Source organism: Mandrillus leucophaeus, unplaced genomic scaffold, assembly GCF_000951045.1.
Source record: "Mandrillus leucophaeus isolate KB7577 unplaced genomic scaffold, Mleu.le_1.0 Scaffold668, whole genome shotgun sequence".
NCBI classification, from domain to species: domain Eukaryota; kingdom Metazoa; phylum Chordata; class Mammalia; order Primates; family Cercopithecidae; genus Mandrillus; species Mandrillus leucophaeus.
In genome coordinates this window covers 1453364-1471016 of record NW_012107230.1, presented here as the reverse complement: position 1 = coordinate 1471016, position 17653 = coordinate 1453364, and the positions used below count along the sequence as shown (strand labels likewise).

General features: G+C 39.9%; 1 protein-coding gene across 3 annotated transcripts in view; it reads right to left on the bottom strand.

Annotated features, from left to right (window-relative positions):
- The window catches only part of FGF13 (fibroblast growth factor 13), a 581422-nt gene that overhangs the window by 225505 nt on the left and 338264 nt on the right, over positions 1–17653 (bottom strand). Inside the window, exons 1-2 of one of the 3 annotated variants that reach the window (XM_012001631.1) lie at positions 16172–16236; positions 6220–6387 (exon numbers count right to left, since the gene is read on the bottom strand). The exons of 1 other annotated variant lie outside the window; for it this stretch is intronic. In XM_012001631.1, coding sequence (XP_011857021.1) covers positions 6220–6387; positions 16172–16181 — 178 coding nt within the window. In that variant the 5' untranslated portion in view covers positions 16182–16236. Of the gene's footprint in view, positions 1–6219; positions 6388–16171; positions 16237–17653 lie in introns of those variants that run through there. One more of the 3 variants, XM_012001629.1, reaches the window with a different exon arrangement.

The window sequence follows — 17653 nt, the reverse complement described above, 5'->3', positions numbered from 1 at the left end:
ACACTATCTTCCACAATTGTTGAATTAATTTACATTCCCACCAACAGTGGAACAGAATTCCTATTTATCCACAGCCTCACTACCATCTGTTGTTTCTTAATATTTTAATAATCACTTTTCTGACTGGCATGAGATGGTACCTCCTTGTGGCTTTGATTTGCATTTCTCTAATGATGCAGAAAAGGTCTTCAGTAAAATTCAACACCCGTTGATGTTAAAAACTCTCAATAAACTAATTATTGAAGGAACATACCTCAAAATAAGAAGAGCCATTTATGACAAACCCACAGCCAAAGTCATTCTGAATGGGCAAAAGTTGGGGGCACTCCCCTTAAAAACCAGCACAAAGCAAGGATGCTGTCTCTCACCACTCCTATTCAACACAGTATTGGAAGTTCTGGTCACAGCAGTCAGGCAAGAGGAATAAATAAAGGGTATTCAAATAGGAAGAGAGGAAGTCAAATTGTCTTTCTTTGCAGATGATGTGATCCTATCTCTAGAAAACCCCATTGTCTCAGCCCCAAAGCTTCTTAAGCTGATTAGCAACTTCAGCAAAGTCTCAGGATCCAAAATCAATGTGCAAAAATCACGAGCATTCCTATATACCAACAACAGACAAGCAGAGAGCCAAATCATGAATGAACTCCCATTCACAATTGCTACAAAGAGAATAAAATACCTAGGAATACAGCTAACAAGAGATGTGAAACACCTCTTCAAGGGAACTAAAAACCACTGCTCAAAATAAATCAGAGGACACAAACCAATGGAAAAACATTCCATGCTCATGGATAGAAAAAGTAAATATGTTTAAAATGGCCATACTGCCCAAAGTAATTTATAGATTCAATGCTGTTCCCATTAAACTACCATTGACATTATTCACAGAATTAGAAAAAAACAATTTTACAGTTCATATGAAACCAAATAGAGCCCGCATAGCCAAGACAATCCTAAGCAAAAAGGATAAAGTTGGAGGCATCATGCTACCTGACTTCAAACTATACTATAAGGGTATAGTAACCAAAACAGCATGGTACTGGTACAAAAGCAGACACTTACAACAATGGAACAGAATAGAGAAATCAGAAAGAAGACTGCACACCTACAACCATCTGATCTTTGACAAACCTGACAAAAACAACGAGTGGGGAAAGGATTCCCTACTTAATAAATGGTGCTGGGTAAACTCGCTAGTCATATGCAGAAAATTAGAACTGGACCTCTTCCTTGTACCTTATACAAAACTTAATTCAAGATGGATTAAATACTTAAATATAAAACCCAAAACTATAAAAACCCTAGAAGAAAATCTAGGCAATGCCATTCAGGACATAGGCATGGGCAAATATTTCATAACGAAAACATCAAAAGCAATTGCAACAAAAGCAAAAATTGACAAATGGGATTTAATTAAACTAAAGAACTTCTGCACAGCAAAAGGAACTATCATCAGAGTGAACAGGGAACTTATACAATGGGAGAAAATGTTTGCAATCGGTCCATCTGGCAAAGGTCTAATATCCAGAGCCTACAAGGAACTTAAACAAATTTACAAGGGAAAAACAAAACAACCCCATTAAAAAGTGGGCAAAGGACATGAACAGACACTTCTCAAAAGAAGACATTCATGCAGGCAACAAACACATTAGAAAAAAAAAGCTCATTATCACTGATCATTAAAGAAATGCAAACCAAGGCCCCATGCTTTTCTAATAGAAAACGAATGTCCCCTCAATTATTCTAAAGGAGACAGACATGGAACCTAGTTATGTCTTTCCTGAAAGTCAAGATATTTTCAGCTGACAAGCATCAGAGGTTATTACCCAACTCTAGCTTAGTGACAAAACGATTTAATAACCACAGTTTAGTTTTATTTATTAATTCAAATTGACGCTGACACATTTTTCTCGAAAGGAAAATTAGTATTAAGATGAGAAAGGTACAACGGGAAACAACGGTGTTGAAAAAACATGAAGATGAAAAACATTTCCCTCAGCATGTTCCTTAGCATTCCTCTGACTTCCTCCTCTCCCATCATTAAGGCAAGACTGATATTCATGGTGACGTATACTCTTTCTGGAATAACCCAACGCATTATCAGAGTAATAGACATGGTAATTACAAATATACCCCCTTACCATTTAGCATGAAATTTTGCTTTCTCTTGGTTGGTGGAAGCTGCCATACTTTATCATCAGTCTCCAGTACAGATTCTCTTCTCCAACCAAAGCCACAATGATTGGATGGCTCTCTGAATAAAAAGCTTACGAATGCCCTAAGGGAGAGACAGAGTGTGTGTGTGTGTGTGTGTGTGTGTGTGTGTGTGTGTGTGTGTGTGTGTGTGAAATCACATGAAAACAGGACTATAGCAAAGAGCCCAAATGCCTGATCAAAAGATGGTGACAAATCACCAAGCTCTGTACTACTTTCCTATGTTGCATTAATTTCTTCACATTTACTATGTAATCAGAATTTTCAACCCTAAAAGCAAATGCTGGGAATCCATGATTTACTTTTCCCTGTAGATTTCCAGCACTATCTACTTGCAAGCATGTTTACCTTGGTGTGATTCTCTTTAACAATCTTCGAACATCAGTAAAAGCACAAGGAGTGGCATTTAGGAAATGACAACTATGCTAATATTAGATTGGCTTCCAGGAGTTACTCTAAACTAGTGATTTCATTTTGGCACACGTGGCATAGAAAGATAAAGTGAACAAAAAAATAAAGCTATGAAGCTTATACTTTCTTTTGCCAAAAGGCTCCTGGAACGGTAAGAAAAAGATTTTGGTAATGATCTCCACTCTCCATGTGGCTTTCTTTTAACAAAGAACATTGCTGGTACTGGGCCAAATTAGACTCTCAGATACTTGTGTGCACTTCTTCAGCCAAATTCCAGCACTCACATAATATTATATCATAAGTGGTTTTTATAGAAATAATCGTGTCACTGAAAATCACAAATGTTTGGAACAGATTTTAAAAATTGTTTCGGAATTGGATATTCATAAATAGAAACCTGGTTTTGCCAAAGTGTAATTTGGCCTTCGTGTATCCTGAAAAGCCAGTGAGCTATTTCAGTCCCTTTATGTATCATTTTATATGGATTCTGAGGGCCCTGGACATAATACAAAAATATCTTTAAAAAGATGGGTGACTATAAACAATGTTAAATTATCTGTAGCAAATCGTAAGAGGTCATAAACTGTGAAAATAGCCCAGCCCTTATAAACCACTGACAAACAAAAGGAACAGTAAGACTTTATCTATGCTAATTAAAAAAGAGTTGGATAATTTTTATCAATTTAGTAATTCCAACTGTATCATAAACCTGTTTAATTTAATTAATCGTTTCTAAAGCTTATGCAATTCAAACATTTATTTCCCCAAAAGGCTTAAATTTTTTTTTAATTTTTCTTTTGGGGGTTTTAACATTGCATAAAAAAATAACCTCATTAGAAGAGGTTATACTAGTATGTTGGCATTGCATAGACCAAACAATGTATGGCTTAACCACCCTGTCCATTGCCTTCACCTGCTGTAGAATTGGTGGGCATCCACAGCCAAGGTCAGTTAAGGTCTCATGTTTTGGCACGGAGACCATGACAGGGAATATCTCTTCAAAATGTTTCACATAACAATGAAATGTTTCAATGTGTAGACACAGTTTTAATGCAAAACACTATCCATTTGTAAAAAAAAGAGGTCTTTTATTTCTACTAATTATAATAAAATATTACAACAACTTTAAGAGGGAACTGAACACTATAACTTATGGCAATTAAAAAACAGTCCTGCAAAAAATCTTCCCGGTTACCAGAATGACCAGTGAACCCTTCCAAACCCACAGTTACTTCACCTCCTGGAAATGATGAGCTTCCATATCCTACATGAAGTAAGCATGTTAATTTCTTGGCAATGTTTCCTTATTTATCCAAGGTCAGCTCCACAGCTTGTTTTCTTTCGCCCCCATCTAAAGTCTTCTGAATCCTGTTAATTTGTGTAGAGATCAAGTGTTTTCATTTTAAGGTCCGAGTTCACAATTAGATTCTGGGATCTTGCTTGCCGGGGTACAATAAGATTGCAAATAGTATTTAAACGTCATCCCAGAAAACCTCTGACTTTAACACTAGTTACAAATCATTCATAAGAATAAAGACAGAAATATTAGCTTTGATATCGTGGCAGGAAGACCTGAAAGGAGGGCAAGACTAAGGAAAATCTCCAGTCTGAAAGAAGACAACGCCCATCATCACTGTACACAAGTGAAAGGATGGCAGCCCCATTAAACACAATGGCAACAGCTCAATATGTGGATTAAATGACAGATCAAAAACTACCCAAACTTTGTAGAAGAGAGTTGAACTGCTACCTATTCTCTTAAGAATTCTCTATATCTGAAAATATTCATAACAGTATTGACAATACACTCCAGACGGTACTTGAAAATAACAGATCCTGTCAAAATGGTATGTAATAATAAAAGGAATGGGGTTTTAACTGTTTTTAAAAATCTGAAATATTGTTAAAAACATTTTAATTATGTAACTGATTGCTTGACTGAATTTAACCAGCTGCCTCTTAACTGGGTTATTTTTCTTAACGAAACCAAATTTTGATTTTTTGGGCTGATTTGCAAGTACAAAAACTGTGTGTGTGTGTGTGTCTGTGTGTGTGTGTGTGTGTGTCTGTGTGTGTGTGTGTGTTTATAATTTTTAGAGGAAAAAAGCAGAGAATATTGGAATGTAGTATATATAGTAAAGTAATTGTCACTAGTTAAAATTTTTTATTTAAATAAAGTACAAAATAAAATTAGTATCTTCTCCACTAAACAACCAAATGATTGCTTTTACTCACTGTAAAGGTTCACCATTTATACCTCCAGATGAATATGTGTGAAAATCGGTGGTCACACTCAACGTGAATAGTTTACATACCAAAAGTATAGGTAGAATATAAATATAAGTGCTCTATTCTATTGTTGAATTAAACACAGATACATGTAGGCTTCTCATTGTCTCCCAATGATTGTCTAAAACTCTGTTTGGAAAGAAGAAGAGGGGAAACTTTGAGTTGTGAAGTTTTGCTCCCAAAAGTGTGGACTAGAGTGCATTTGGAGAAATTTATTTACTCACCAAATTTTAACCCACATGCCAGTCTTTCCCAGATCAGAAAGACAATTATCTTAAGGATTCCTCTAATGATGCAAAAGGGTAACTTGAAACAGAAACAAGGTCGCTTTTAGAAATTATACAAAAACCACAAAAGTATACACCAACTGCCAAGGAACAGGTGAATTGTCACTTCCAAATGTCATTCATTGGTAAACTGCCTCAATGATACTTAATGTGAGGGGAAAATGGGCTGTTTAACATTAAGTATTAGCATTTACATTATAATTCTCAGATGTTATTTTGGAAGCTGGAATGTAAACAGATGGCAATACATTTACCACATTTTATTTGTAATGTGAAAAATACTCCTCTTTGATAGATGCAAAAATGTTGGAAACAATGAATAAATACCATTTCTGGCCAGACGAAATACTTTGAAGGTATATTTGTGATACGGGTTGCAGTGAGTACCTTATTAACCTCAGTTTAAGTAACAGCAAGTAGAGTTGTCCAAACCTGTACTTGAGCTGAAAAGAAAAAACAAACTACTCATAGTTTCCTTTAGGCATGCATTTTACCATGGCAAAGTGCAACGGGGCGTGCATTATATAGGTAATCTGGACCTGCTTCAGCAAACTAAGTAGATCATGAGCATTCGTCGAGTGCAATGCAGAAGCTGTATGGAGTGAAGGAGAGCTGACAATTTTTGAAACAATCCTCTCATGATTTCATTTTAGAAGTTTCATTCCTCAGCTGACTGCTGCTTCAGGAATGCAAGGTGATGGGAACAGACTTGGCCAGATGTTGGCAACAGAAGCAAGCAACTTTGCCAGCCCAAACGGGGCAGTAAAATGACAGCAACTGAAAATGTTTCGGCTGTGAAAAGCAGTGTAACGCTGTGCGCTGTGCCAGAGATGACCATATTATACAGCGTCCCATCTGAGACTGTATAACACTTTCACCAGCCAGCCAGGGGGCCTCCTAGCTATGGCAGGATCTGAACAACACACAGCACACCAGAGGGCAATGCACAATCCAAAAGAAAGAGAAAGAAAGAAGAATGAGAGAAAACAAGCAAAACACGCGTCTGTCGTGCACAAACCTTCCGGCTCTGTGTTCTCTTTGTGGTGTACTTGCTTCAGCGGGCAGCAGAAGATTTCGTGACACTTAGCACGAAAGGGGGACTCTTTTTTCTTTAATTCCGCAGATTGGATGGAATCTTGTCGTAACATAATGTATTCCTGTGTGCCAGGGGGGGCGTCATCCAGAACTGTGGTCACCACATAACAAAATGAACTCAAGTTAGAGCCTCAGAAAAGCAACGAATGTCTTAAATCAAATCTACTCCCAGGGAAGACTAAAACAATAGCCCTAAGAAAAGTTTCAAAGAAAAACATCTCATAGCTTAGTGATCTCATGTTAATGGGCTTAGTTTAAAATACTAAAGCCTTGCGAACAGCTACTCGACTATCTATACCTCCGTTGCTAGTCCAATGAAAACAGTGTTAAATCATACCCAAAGTGCAAAAACGTATTTTAATATGGATACTCATGTCGTATCTAAATCAACACCATGTAGAACTTAGAGGTTTCAGATTGAGATACGATATAAATATTTATAGGTTAAACTGGCTCATGTCCACCCATTATCAGTCAATTTGCTTCTGTTTCTTTTCTTGGTCTGCTCCTGGTGAGGTCCTAACTTCCAAGCAGTATACACGGAGACAGACAGAAGAATCCAAGTCACTGCTCTTGACTCTTTGATTTCCAAAGAGAACTGAAGCTGTTGCAAACATTCTTCAGATGTTCAAAACCCCTTAATGAAGACAAGAGATTCCAAGCTGAGGGCCCACGAAGCAACACCTGGTCAAAGGACTACCTTGTTGGATTGTAAAAGAGCCAGACCTATTTTAATAATTTTGGCCTTGAAGTATACACCAGGATCCTCTCAGTGCACATTTTTCTTTCTAGGCTCTTTATATGCTTCCTAAGTGTATCACTCGGGTTTTTGAATCACTATTATTTTGATTCCCTGCAAAAGCAAGATATCTGTCTTTATAGGGTTCACTGCTACATTCTCTATTCCGAAAACCTTCCATGAAAATAGGTGCAAATTTGATCTGCATTTTCAGAAACAGGGAACTGACCCCAGCATGAATTTTTCTTTCACACCCTTCCCAATGAGGCCATTCCATTTCACCTGAAGTCAGTCAGTGCCTCCAAAGCTTTGATTAATGATGAGCTGACTCATTCTACTACCTGAAATGCATACACTTAACATGCATTTAGGAGGACTGATACTACTAGCAAATTTTTTGTGGGGTGAATAATGCCGTGGTGTTTGTAAAAAATAAATAAATAAATAAACAAATAGTGGCTGAATTTAGATGGGATATGAAGCTTCTGTGTTGGGTAAAACATTCCTAGCTCATTGGCTGGGATCTTAAGGGGTTTTAAGAACTTCCTTTCATGTTAAGGAAAAAATGGTATAAAAACCAACGTAACTTTTAAATTAGTATTATGAGTTTAGAACAAGTTCTTCATAGGTTGACTCTATGAGGAATTGTTGTCTCCCTTTATAAGTCATTAAATTATGCAAGATGGTGATGAATATTTTAGTCAGTTCTCTATTTTCCTCTAGCATTCAGCAGCAGCAATCAAAAATATTATATAGACACACCACGATAGCTTTTTCTGGAGAGAGTTCCCTTCATCTACTAGGAATGTGACTATAACTTCTTAGAATCTCGTTGAATGCACATCTTTGCTAGTAACAGCTGCTATTCAAAACATTTGTAACCATTTCCTGCCATGAGCAGATAGTTATGATAATATAGACACTCATCAAATTCCAGCATCACAGCTGAAGACAAATTCTAGTTTTACCATCCAAAATATTTAAATAAAACTCCCCAAATTGGAACTCTTTAAAAAAAGAAGCACCCACGATTATATGGAATCTGAGAAATTCCATTTTCATCCACTGCTGTATAGAAAACATGTAAGACTGAAGGACAATTGGAGGATAAAAGAGAAAAAAAATGACTTTTTGACAATGCATAAGGAATTTGTTATTCAGAAGTATGTGACAAATAAGAGTAAACTGTCTTCCATTTTCATTGTTCAATACCAGCAATGATGTCACAAATGGGCATTTCTGGAGATTAACAGTGGACTGAAGCTAATAGCCTTTGGCTGACTCTCCAGCCATCAGCTTTTCCCAGCTGGTCATTAATTCCCAGAAAATGCCTTGTACTGGCATCATTATTGTTTAATTAGATACAACTGGTTATCTGTAACACACAACAAAATTCTAGTGAAAGCTACATGCTGACTGATACAAGTGTTAACCCCCAAATTCATCACGATGGGAAAAACATGAGGGCCATAAAAGTGCAGGATAATTGCTTTCCACAAAATTCTCCCTGTCTTCTGTTCTTTCTTCAAATTGAATTTAACAAGTGCAAAAGGTGCCAAGATGAGAGTGTTTAAGGAGTCATCTGAACAATAACCACAGGCACAGAACATTTCCTTGGAAATCGTGAACATCTGGGAGTTAATGGGTCAGCTTTGGGTCTCAGGCTGTCTCTACTCAATACCTCAAATGTCAGTCAATTCAAGCAAAACAGAAAAAAAAGAGGAGTCAACCAACAGTAGCTTGATGTTATGTTGGCAAAAGAGCTAGAAACACTGATTTTTTAAAAACCAGAAGTGGCATTGTATAGGCAACACATTACTCTGGCTTATAAAATCTCTTTAATTGGAGATATTTTGGATGGGAAATTAAAACTATTATATCAAATGCACATATTCCCAGGGCCCCCTCAAGTAGGAGAGTGGCTGTATGTGCGGTTGACAGCAGAAAGAATGAAAGATGACTTCCCACAAGACTCCAGCAGTAAAACAGGTGAGTAGCTTTGTTCTAATTCCCTAAGAAAGTGATGAGGATGCAATGCGTCCATGGGGTACCAGCTCTAGGAAGGGAAAGGGAGGCTTGCAAAGAATCCAGCCCATTAATATAGGAAAAAGGAATGGGTTTCTTTTTTCCCTGGCTTAGTCCAATATTTTCTTCCATTTTACACAATCTGGTACATTCCCTTCTTACACATGACCTCTATCCTCAGACAACCACTCTTGCCACTGGTCATTTGAACCATTTGTCCACCTTCCATTCAGTGACTCCTGCTGCCCTACCCAAAAATAGATTTATCCAGTCTTGAAGGTGGACAAAAAATTCCAGTGATTAGGTAGACATTAGATTTATACAAAGCTTCCTCCGATTTCAGAAATTCAACTTGACTCTTCAAGACACATAAGGTGGTAAAAGTGGCTCATGGTTTATCTCTGAATCTGGAAGCCCCATGGTTTTTGAAAGGCTGCTGAGCCCCATGAGAACAGCTGCCAAAGAATAGGCCTCTGGGGGAAAATTTTGCCCATATAGGCAGTGCCCCCAGCCTTGAAAACACAGCCCTCCTATTCAGGACTCCCAGGTCTCACAGGAGTAGTACAGAGTAGGAGGACACAAGTGCACACGTGCAAATCCACACATCCACAGACACACAGACATTGACCGGTGGCATACTCAGACACAGAGGTGATAAGAATAAGTGACTTTCGTGGTGGGATGATAGTTATAAACACCACTTATAAAAGAGCTACTTCACATTGCAAATGCTGTTCCACTGACTAACCATCAGGTTGGCAAGCTTGCATGTAGATTTGGTTTCTCAGCAGCAGCAGTGCTGTTCTGCCATTGTCAAGGTCAAGGACACAGTCAGGGAGCAGTCATGGTAAGACGAGAGAGTTTGATGGAGTCTAAGCCTGCTGACCTGACCTAACGTACTCATGTTCACAGAAATACAGTATTCCCATTTCAAACTAGAGGTAAAGAAAGAACCAATCTATAGAAACCTTAATCTCTGATAGAATAAAAAAAATTCCAATGCAATGTATCCTTTAAATATATTTTAAACTAAATAAGTGAATCATTTATCTTTCCCATAGTTGGAATGTCTTGGTTTACTCTATAAAAGGTCTTGATTTACTGTATAAAAGTTGTATCAATAGACATAACATTGGCCTCATAAAAGAGCTACCAAAACATTTACTACATGACAAACACTGTGAGGCAATCCTCTATGTCATTTCAAACAAAATTTCTTTAGAGATAATTTAATGCCACTCCTTTGTTTTGAACCATAAGAAAAATAAATCTCAGGAGGGGAAGCAACTTTTTAAAAGTCACATAGTAAGTTATTGAAAAAGCCTATGCTGTAGCCAGCATTCCAGTGTGTTTGTCAACAAGTCTGAAGTAAGACAACTCTGGCCGGGTTCAGTGGCTCGCGCCTGTAATCCCAGCATTTGGGAGGCCAAAGCGGGCAGATCACCTGAGGTCAGGAGTGCAAGACTAGCCTGGCCAACATAGCAAAACCCCATCTCTACTAAAAGTACAAAAATTAGCCAGGCATATTGGCACACGACTGTAATCCCAGCTACTTGGGAGGCTGAGACAGGAGAATTGCTTGAACACAGGAGGCAGAGGTTGCAGTGAGCCAAGATGGCACCACTACACTCCAACCTGGGTGACAAAGTGAGACGCCGTCTCAAAAAAATTAAAAAAATAAATAAGAAAACTTTGTAAAAGCATCAACACATTAGTCAGTTACTGGGTTCTTCAGTATTTTTTAGCTTCCAAGATTACCCCTGTCTCCAAAAAACCTTTTCCTTTACTCAAAGACAGAAAAGCAACCAGACACAGCCTAGGAAACTATTTTGACAATGCCACAGAGGCATCTGCCCCTCATCAGGCCACTATAATTCACAACCTTTGCTGGCTTCAAACTGGAAGCAGTTAACAAGCCCTCAATTACTTGATGATGATGCTGTTTGCCTTTAACTCTTCTGAAAGATAACGCAACATAATTAATGATACATGATTTTAAATCAAAGCAAATCTGAGATCTCCAAGGCCACAGCAATGTAGGCAGCAACGGGACTATCAATCAAAATTATTAGACACATATTAGTGACTCCAACAATAAAATACTTTAAAAATCTATGAAACAGAAAAGATGGCAAAATATACAGATTATCAGATGACCTTAACTCATCAGAAAGAGAGAAAAAATGGGGTAATTAGAGCAATTACTCTTTCATGTTAGTGAGCACCTGTCATGCTGAAAAGTGCATTCAACTACAAGATGTGTGGGGTCAAGACCTCCATTTTTCCTCCCAGCTAACCATCTACTTATCTCTATATAAGATTTAAGCTTTCCTGCCACGATGAACACTATGAACTTAGCAGGTTTAAATGTGCATGAGTAATTTAAGTAAATAATTCACTGAAGGGAACAGATCAGTACTAATGGTCTTTCAATTTGTCCAAGGTAGAAACAACTTTTAAATGTTTGGAAATTTCAGTTACTTTCTCCTTTGCGACCTCCCTCATTCTCCAAGCATTACTAGATCTTCATCCTATGTTTCTTCAGGCTAACTTGCTCTTTTCATGTTAGAATGAAATGCAAACTTCCTACCCTGGTGGCCCCCCCACCTTCTGAATTTTATTATACGCCTCTCTTCTGGCTCACGTTAGCTTTCCATTAGGATCCAGAATACGCCAGGCTTTCTCCTGCCTCAAGGCCTTGTACCCCTTTATGTCCTTCAAATGGCCCCTTTATGTCCTTCAGGGTTCCACTAAAATGTCACCTCCTCAGAGATGCCCTTTTAACCACCTTAAGGAAGTTTCAATTTGTCACAATCTATAAGGAAGTTTCAATTTGTCACAATCTATAATTACTTATATATGTATGTATTTGTCTCTTGTCTGGCTCTCCCTACAAGAATATTAGCCCCCTGAGGCAGAGACATTCTATGTCTCATTGACCATTGATATGTGGGGCCTAGGATAGTGCGTACTCGTAATACACACAAGCAATTCTCCTTGACCTATGTAGCCTTCCCACGATGCCAGGACATATGGTCAGCTCCCTCTCCTAACTCTTCATTTCCATATACGTTTTAAGAAATGTATCTTGTGGTGCCTTGGGACAGGTTTTTGGTTATCATCACGGACCTTAAGTAACAAGATCGATGATCATTATTTTGACATGTATCTTTTCTCCACAACTTGAATGGAAGCTCCCAGGACAAGAACCATGTCTCAGTCGCTTTTGTAATCAGTTTTGCTTTCCTAATGGCCTCTAACGCTTTTCGTACAGTTGTTTCGCACGCACAAAATGAGCCCCTCCGAGGGACAGTCATCCTACATTGAAGGTGTGCGTTACGAAGTGGTAATAAATGAAGAGTCTAGCCCATTGCCTGGCACCCAGTAGGCACAAAGTAAATGGTATCTGCAATGGAGGAAACAGTGTCCCTGCCAGAGATGAAACTGTTGAGCAATGCACTCTGGGAGTTGCAAAACCAGGAGCCACACCCTGACCTGATGCTTTCTGTGTAACCTTTAGAATGGAATTTCACCTCTGCGGGCCTCCGCTGCCTCATTTCAAAAATAAGGGATTTAGACTAGGTCAGGGTTTCTCAGCACTGGAACTTCTGATGTTTGAGGCCTAACAATTCTTTGTTGTGAAGGGCTGTTTTGTCCACTGCAGGATGTTGAGCTGTATCCCTAGCCTCTACTCACTAGATGCCAGCAGCACAGCTCCCCAAAGTTGTGACAACCAAAAATGCCTCTAGACATTGTCAAATCCCCCCCCAATCCCCGCCCTGACAACTGAGAGCAAAATTGCCTTATTTGAGAATCACTGGACTTGATGGGTAAAGTCCCATTGGCCTGCAAACCTCTTTGTGAAGAGTTAGCACCAATCCTGGAAACACTTTTGTGACCCTCAAAGATGCTCAGCATCCTGCAAGGACTCGGCTATTCCATTCTGGAGAGTTTGGTCCATACAATGCAGACCAGGAAGAGAGGGGAATGCACTGGTGTGCACATCAACCTCCCAGGGAACAGAACGCCTCTGACTGGCAAAACGTAAAGCACCACTGCTACCCATCAGTGGGGTCTTCACTCGGCATAGGACAAAGACTTTCCCTACTCAGTGGCATCACTTGGCATTCTGTGAGTAGCCTCAGGGGCCTGCTGTGAATGGCAGGTGGGGCCCAGGCAACCAAAAGTCCTGGCCCAGGTGGGAACAAGAAACAAGAAGGGGAGGTTGGGGGACCCTCTTTCACTTTATGTGTGCAGCTTCCTCAAAGCCCAGCCTTTCCATCAGCCAAAGGCCCATGTGGTCAGGGAGGATAGATTAACCCTCCTGAAGACAGAAATGGGTCCACTAAGAAGAAAAGTGCAGTTTCTACCAGAAAAGCAGAGTCTTCTTCCAAAAGTCCTCTGCCCCTGTATGAATGACATAATAGTTTTTTCTGTGCTACAATTTCAAACAGATCAGAAAGATATGTTAAGGCTAGAGAGGAGTACATTCCACCTTAGAACACTGGTTATTGCTGTACCTCTCAATGGTACCATCAGGAGAGATGACACCAGCTTGTTATGCTCAAGTTTTATAGCTTAACTCATTGTACTCCCTTTCCATAAATGTTGTTCATGTCCAAGTCAAACTTAAGCCAGCCTCACAGTCACCTGGAGGGCTTGTTGAGACTGATTGCGGACCCCCACCCAAGAGTTTCTAATTGAGGTGTTTTGGGATGGAACTTGAGAACTGGCATTTATAACAAGTTCCCAGGTGGTGCTGATGCAGCTGGTCAAGGATCATACTTAGATTGGAGAACGACTCTCCCAAGCTACTCTTATCTCTCCCAGGTTTCTCTGCCTGTCTGCATTCTCCTCTGCCCAGTACGAACGCAATCTAAACCAGTGGTTCTCAGTTGTGGTTTAGCATTAGCATCACCTGGAGGACTTTTAAAAGCTAAAATACCCACGTTGCCACACCAGACCAATTAAAGCAGAATTGCCTGGCTGGGGTCTGAGCACTGGTAGGTTTCAACGATCCTCAGATGATTTATTTGACTACAGAGCCAAGGTTGAAAATTACTGCTCTAAGTAAAGCCTTTCTTTACTCTCTCCAGTGAAAATTTCTCTCCTTCTCCTTTCTCTCCTCTGTCTCCCCTGAGGGCAGGCTCTGGCCCATGATTATCCAATTATTTGCATTTCTTTCCACACCTCAGGCTAGGGATGCTACCTACTCTTGTGCAGTGGTGCTGTTCATTGTGTAAAATTGTACAGCAGCACACATCTCCACACAGAAGCCCTGTTCCAGCCTCACCCACCACGGTGGTTTGCTCAGACTTCTATAGCATTAATACAACCCTGCCCTGTGTTCTCATTTTTTTAAATGACCATCTCTTGACTAGCCAGTTTTGAATTGAATAAAATCAAATTCAATTTTTCAAAATACGCCCCCCCACCCCCAAGATCTCAGGTTAGCAAGAAAATCAGGACCTACGACATATGTTTTCGCCCTGGAGCTGGTCTATGATGTTGTATCTCTACTCTCATCCCTCCTGACCAGCTCCCCACCCTTAGGGTCCGTACAGAACCATTTCAAACTTTATATAGGCTGCAATCTCAGAGCAGTCCAAGCTCACAGTCACAAAATAAAACGGAACCAAGAACTAATTGGAAACCTTGTTGGTGAATATCTAGTTAAATACACTGGACTTTTTTTTATGACATCCATGAAAAACGGGACTGAGGCTACATTTTTCCAGAAATTGTTTCCTTGAATCTTGTAATTCAGTGGTTCTTTACCCTAGCTGCACATCAGAATCACCTGGGGAGCTTTCATAACATGCCTGTGTTTGCGCCTCACCTCCAGAGAGTCTGGTATAATTGGCCTATGAGTGGGGTTTAGGCCTTAGTAGTTTAGAGTTCCCAAGGTGAAGCGAGGGTGGCAAAGCAAAGTGTCTATTTGAAGAAGCAAGAGAAAAAAACATAAACGTATGCACAATTAACTGCAAAGACCATGTTTTTCTGAGCTTAGAAGAAAGAGCTTTAGAAGAAACTAGGACTTTAAAGTGCTAGGCCCCTTCATCACGCATGGAATCCAAATGGATTTTCTCCTCTCTTAAGAAGAAAGTTTCAAAAACCTTGGGCGATATGGCAGATTGTGCTATACTGGCAAGGGCCTTATAATCAACCTATCCTGCTTTCAAATCACAGTTCCGCGCCCCGCACCACCACCACTAACCACCAGTGTGACCTTGGGCAAGCCCTGTATACTCCCGGAGGCTGAGTTTCCTCAACCATAAGATGAAATGATAGCTATTGTTAAGTGTAAATCCTGGCCCAGCATCGTGGGTTTCACCTGGGAGCTTGTGAGAAATGCAGACCTGCAGCACCGCTAAGTCTACATCAGGAGAATCACAATCGATTTTCACGAGGTTCTGAAGTGACTCCTATGCACATTAAAGCTGGAAATGCGCATTGCACAGTAGCTGACACACAGTCACATAATCAGTACTAAGTATGGGTCAATTCTCTTCTCTTCTGAGGCCACACATTATTTGGGCATAAGTTCAATGTATACTCATGGAAACACAACTACAGGTTGGGGAACGAACACCACCTACAGCATGACCTTGTGCAAGTCAATTTCCTGTCTCTTACAGATGACCAAACTGAATCTCGACGTTTATTTCCTAACAAGGTCACTTTAACAATTAAAAAAGATAATGTGAGTGGGAGCATCCAGCATAGTGCCTACCCCATGATAGCTATTCCCTGTGTATTAAGTACTTCCTGCTGGATGCAATGGCTCACACCTGTAATCCAAGGGCTTTGAGAGGCTGATGCAGGAGTTTGAGACCAGCCTGGGCAACATAGCGAGACCACATCTCTACCAAAAAAAAATTAATGTACAAAATACTAGCCACACATAGTGACACACACCTGTACTCATGGCTACTCAGGAGGCTGAGGTGGGAGGATTGCTTGAGCCCAGGAGTTTGAGGCTGCAGTGAGCTACGATTGTGCCACCCCACTCAAGCCTGGGTGACAAAGAAAGACCCTGTCTGTATTAGTCCATTTTCATGCTACTGATAAAGACATACCCGAGACTGGAAAGGAGGTTTAACGGACTCACAGTTCCACATGGCTGGGGAGGCCTCACATCATGGTGAAAGGCAAGGAGGTGCAAGTCACATCTTACATGGCATCAGGGTAGAGAGAGAATGAGAGCCAAGCAAACGGGGTTTTTCCTTATAAAACCATCAGATCTTGTGAGACTTACTCACTACCACGAGAACAGTATGGGGGAATCCGCCCCCATAATTCAATTCTCTCCCACCGGATCTCTCTCACAATATGTAGGAATTAAGGGAACTACAATTCAAGATGAGATTTGGGTGGAAACACAGTCAAACCGTATCACTGTCTCTAAATCTGTCTGTCTGTCTATTTATCTATCTATCTATCTATCTATCTATCTATCTATCTATCTATCTATCTATCTATCTGTCTGTCTGTCTGTCTGTCTATCTATCTATCTATCTATCTATCTATCTATCTATCTATCTATCTATCCGTCTGTCTGTCTGTCTATCAATCAATCATCTATCTATCCTCCCTAAGTAGTAACTGAGGCTATTACTACTTAGGGAGGGAGTAGCCGTGACTACAGGTGCGTGTTACTAAGGAAGTTAACGTGAAGGTGTCTTCCACTCCCACCACACACAAAAAATTCTCAACCACTTATATCTGCTGGTCCAGGGAAGGCCTCACACGAACTTCACTTTATTTTCTAACCGAAGTAGGAGAGATGACTCAGGGGAGAAAAAGATGGCTGTACTACTTATGGATTATCAAATTGACTAACAGTATTTCTTTCAAAATGCTGTCTGAAATTTCATGCAAATGTTCAATATGTGTCTGGCTTCCTTGAAAAATGTTATTTGGTCTCACTCATTTTGTGTTAAATGCAAAGCGCCTCTGGCCACGAGGCAGCCTTTAAAGATTATTTACATATTGATTCCAGGCACTGTTTTTGCACTAAATTTTGCCTCTTCCTCCATGCATACTTATGGAGGTCACTGCCAACATTTCAGGCAAAGTTTCCAGAAAACTCACTGCCCTATGCATGTTGTTCCAGCCAGCTGTGCCCAGTGTGTGTGTGTATGTGTGTGTGTTTGCTTGCATGTGTGTGCAAGGCTGGACACATGTCTTTTACTTCAGTAACTATTAGTACAGAAACTCCAGTTAGGCTCACAGAGTGATATCACAGTTACTCATATAAACTATCTTGCCTGAAATCTTCTCAGCCCTTGATCTTAACACATTTCTCAGACAACATTATAGGCTAAATTGCTAGAGAAAGCCTATTTTCTTCTCTCAATCTTTACAATTTTTGGAGTATTACAGCTCAGAGGACCGAGGTTTCCTCACCAGTATACAATAGAGTGCATTCTCAGGCATTATACTCCTGTATTCCTAGAAAATGCTCTCATCAACCCCACACCTCTTCACATGGCATGCTGGAAGAGCCCTGCACTATGCGTCATCACTATCCCCTTCATAATTTTATTTGGTGTTTGGAAACCTAATCTCTGATCCAAATTTCATGGGTCAA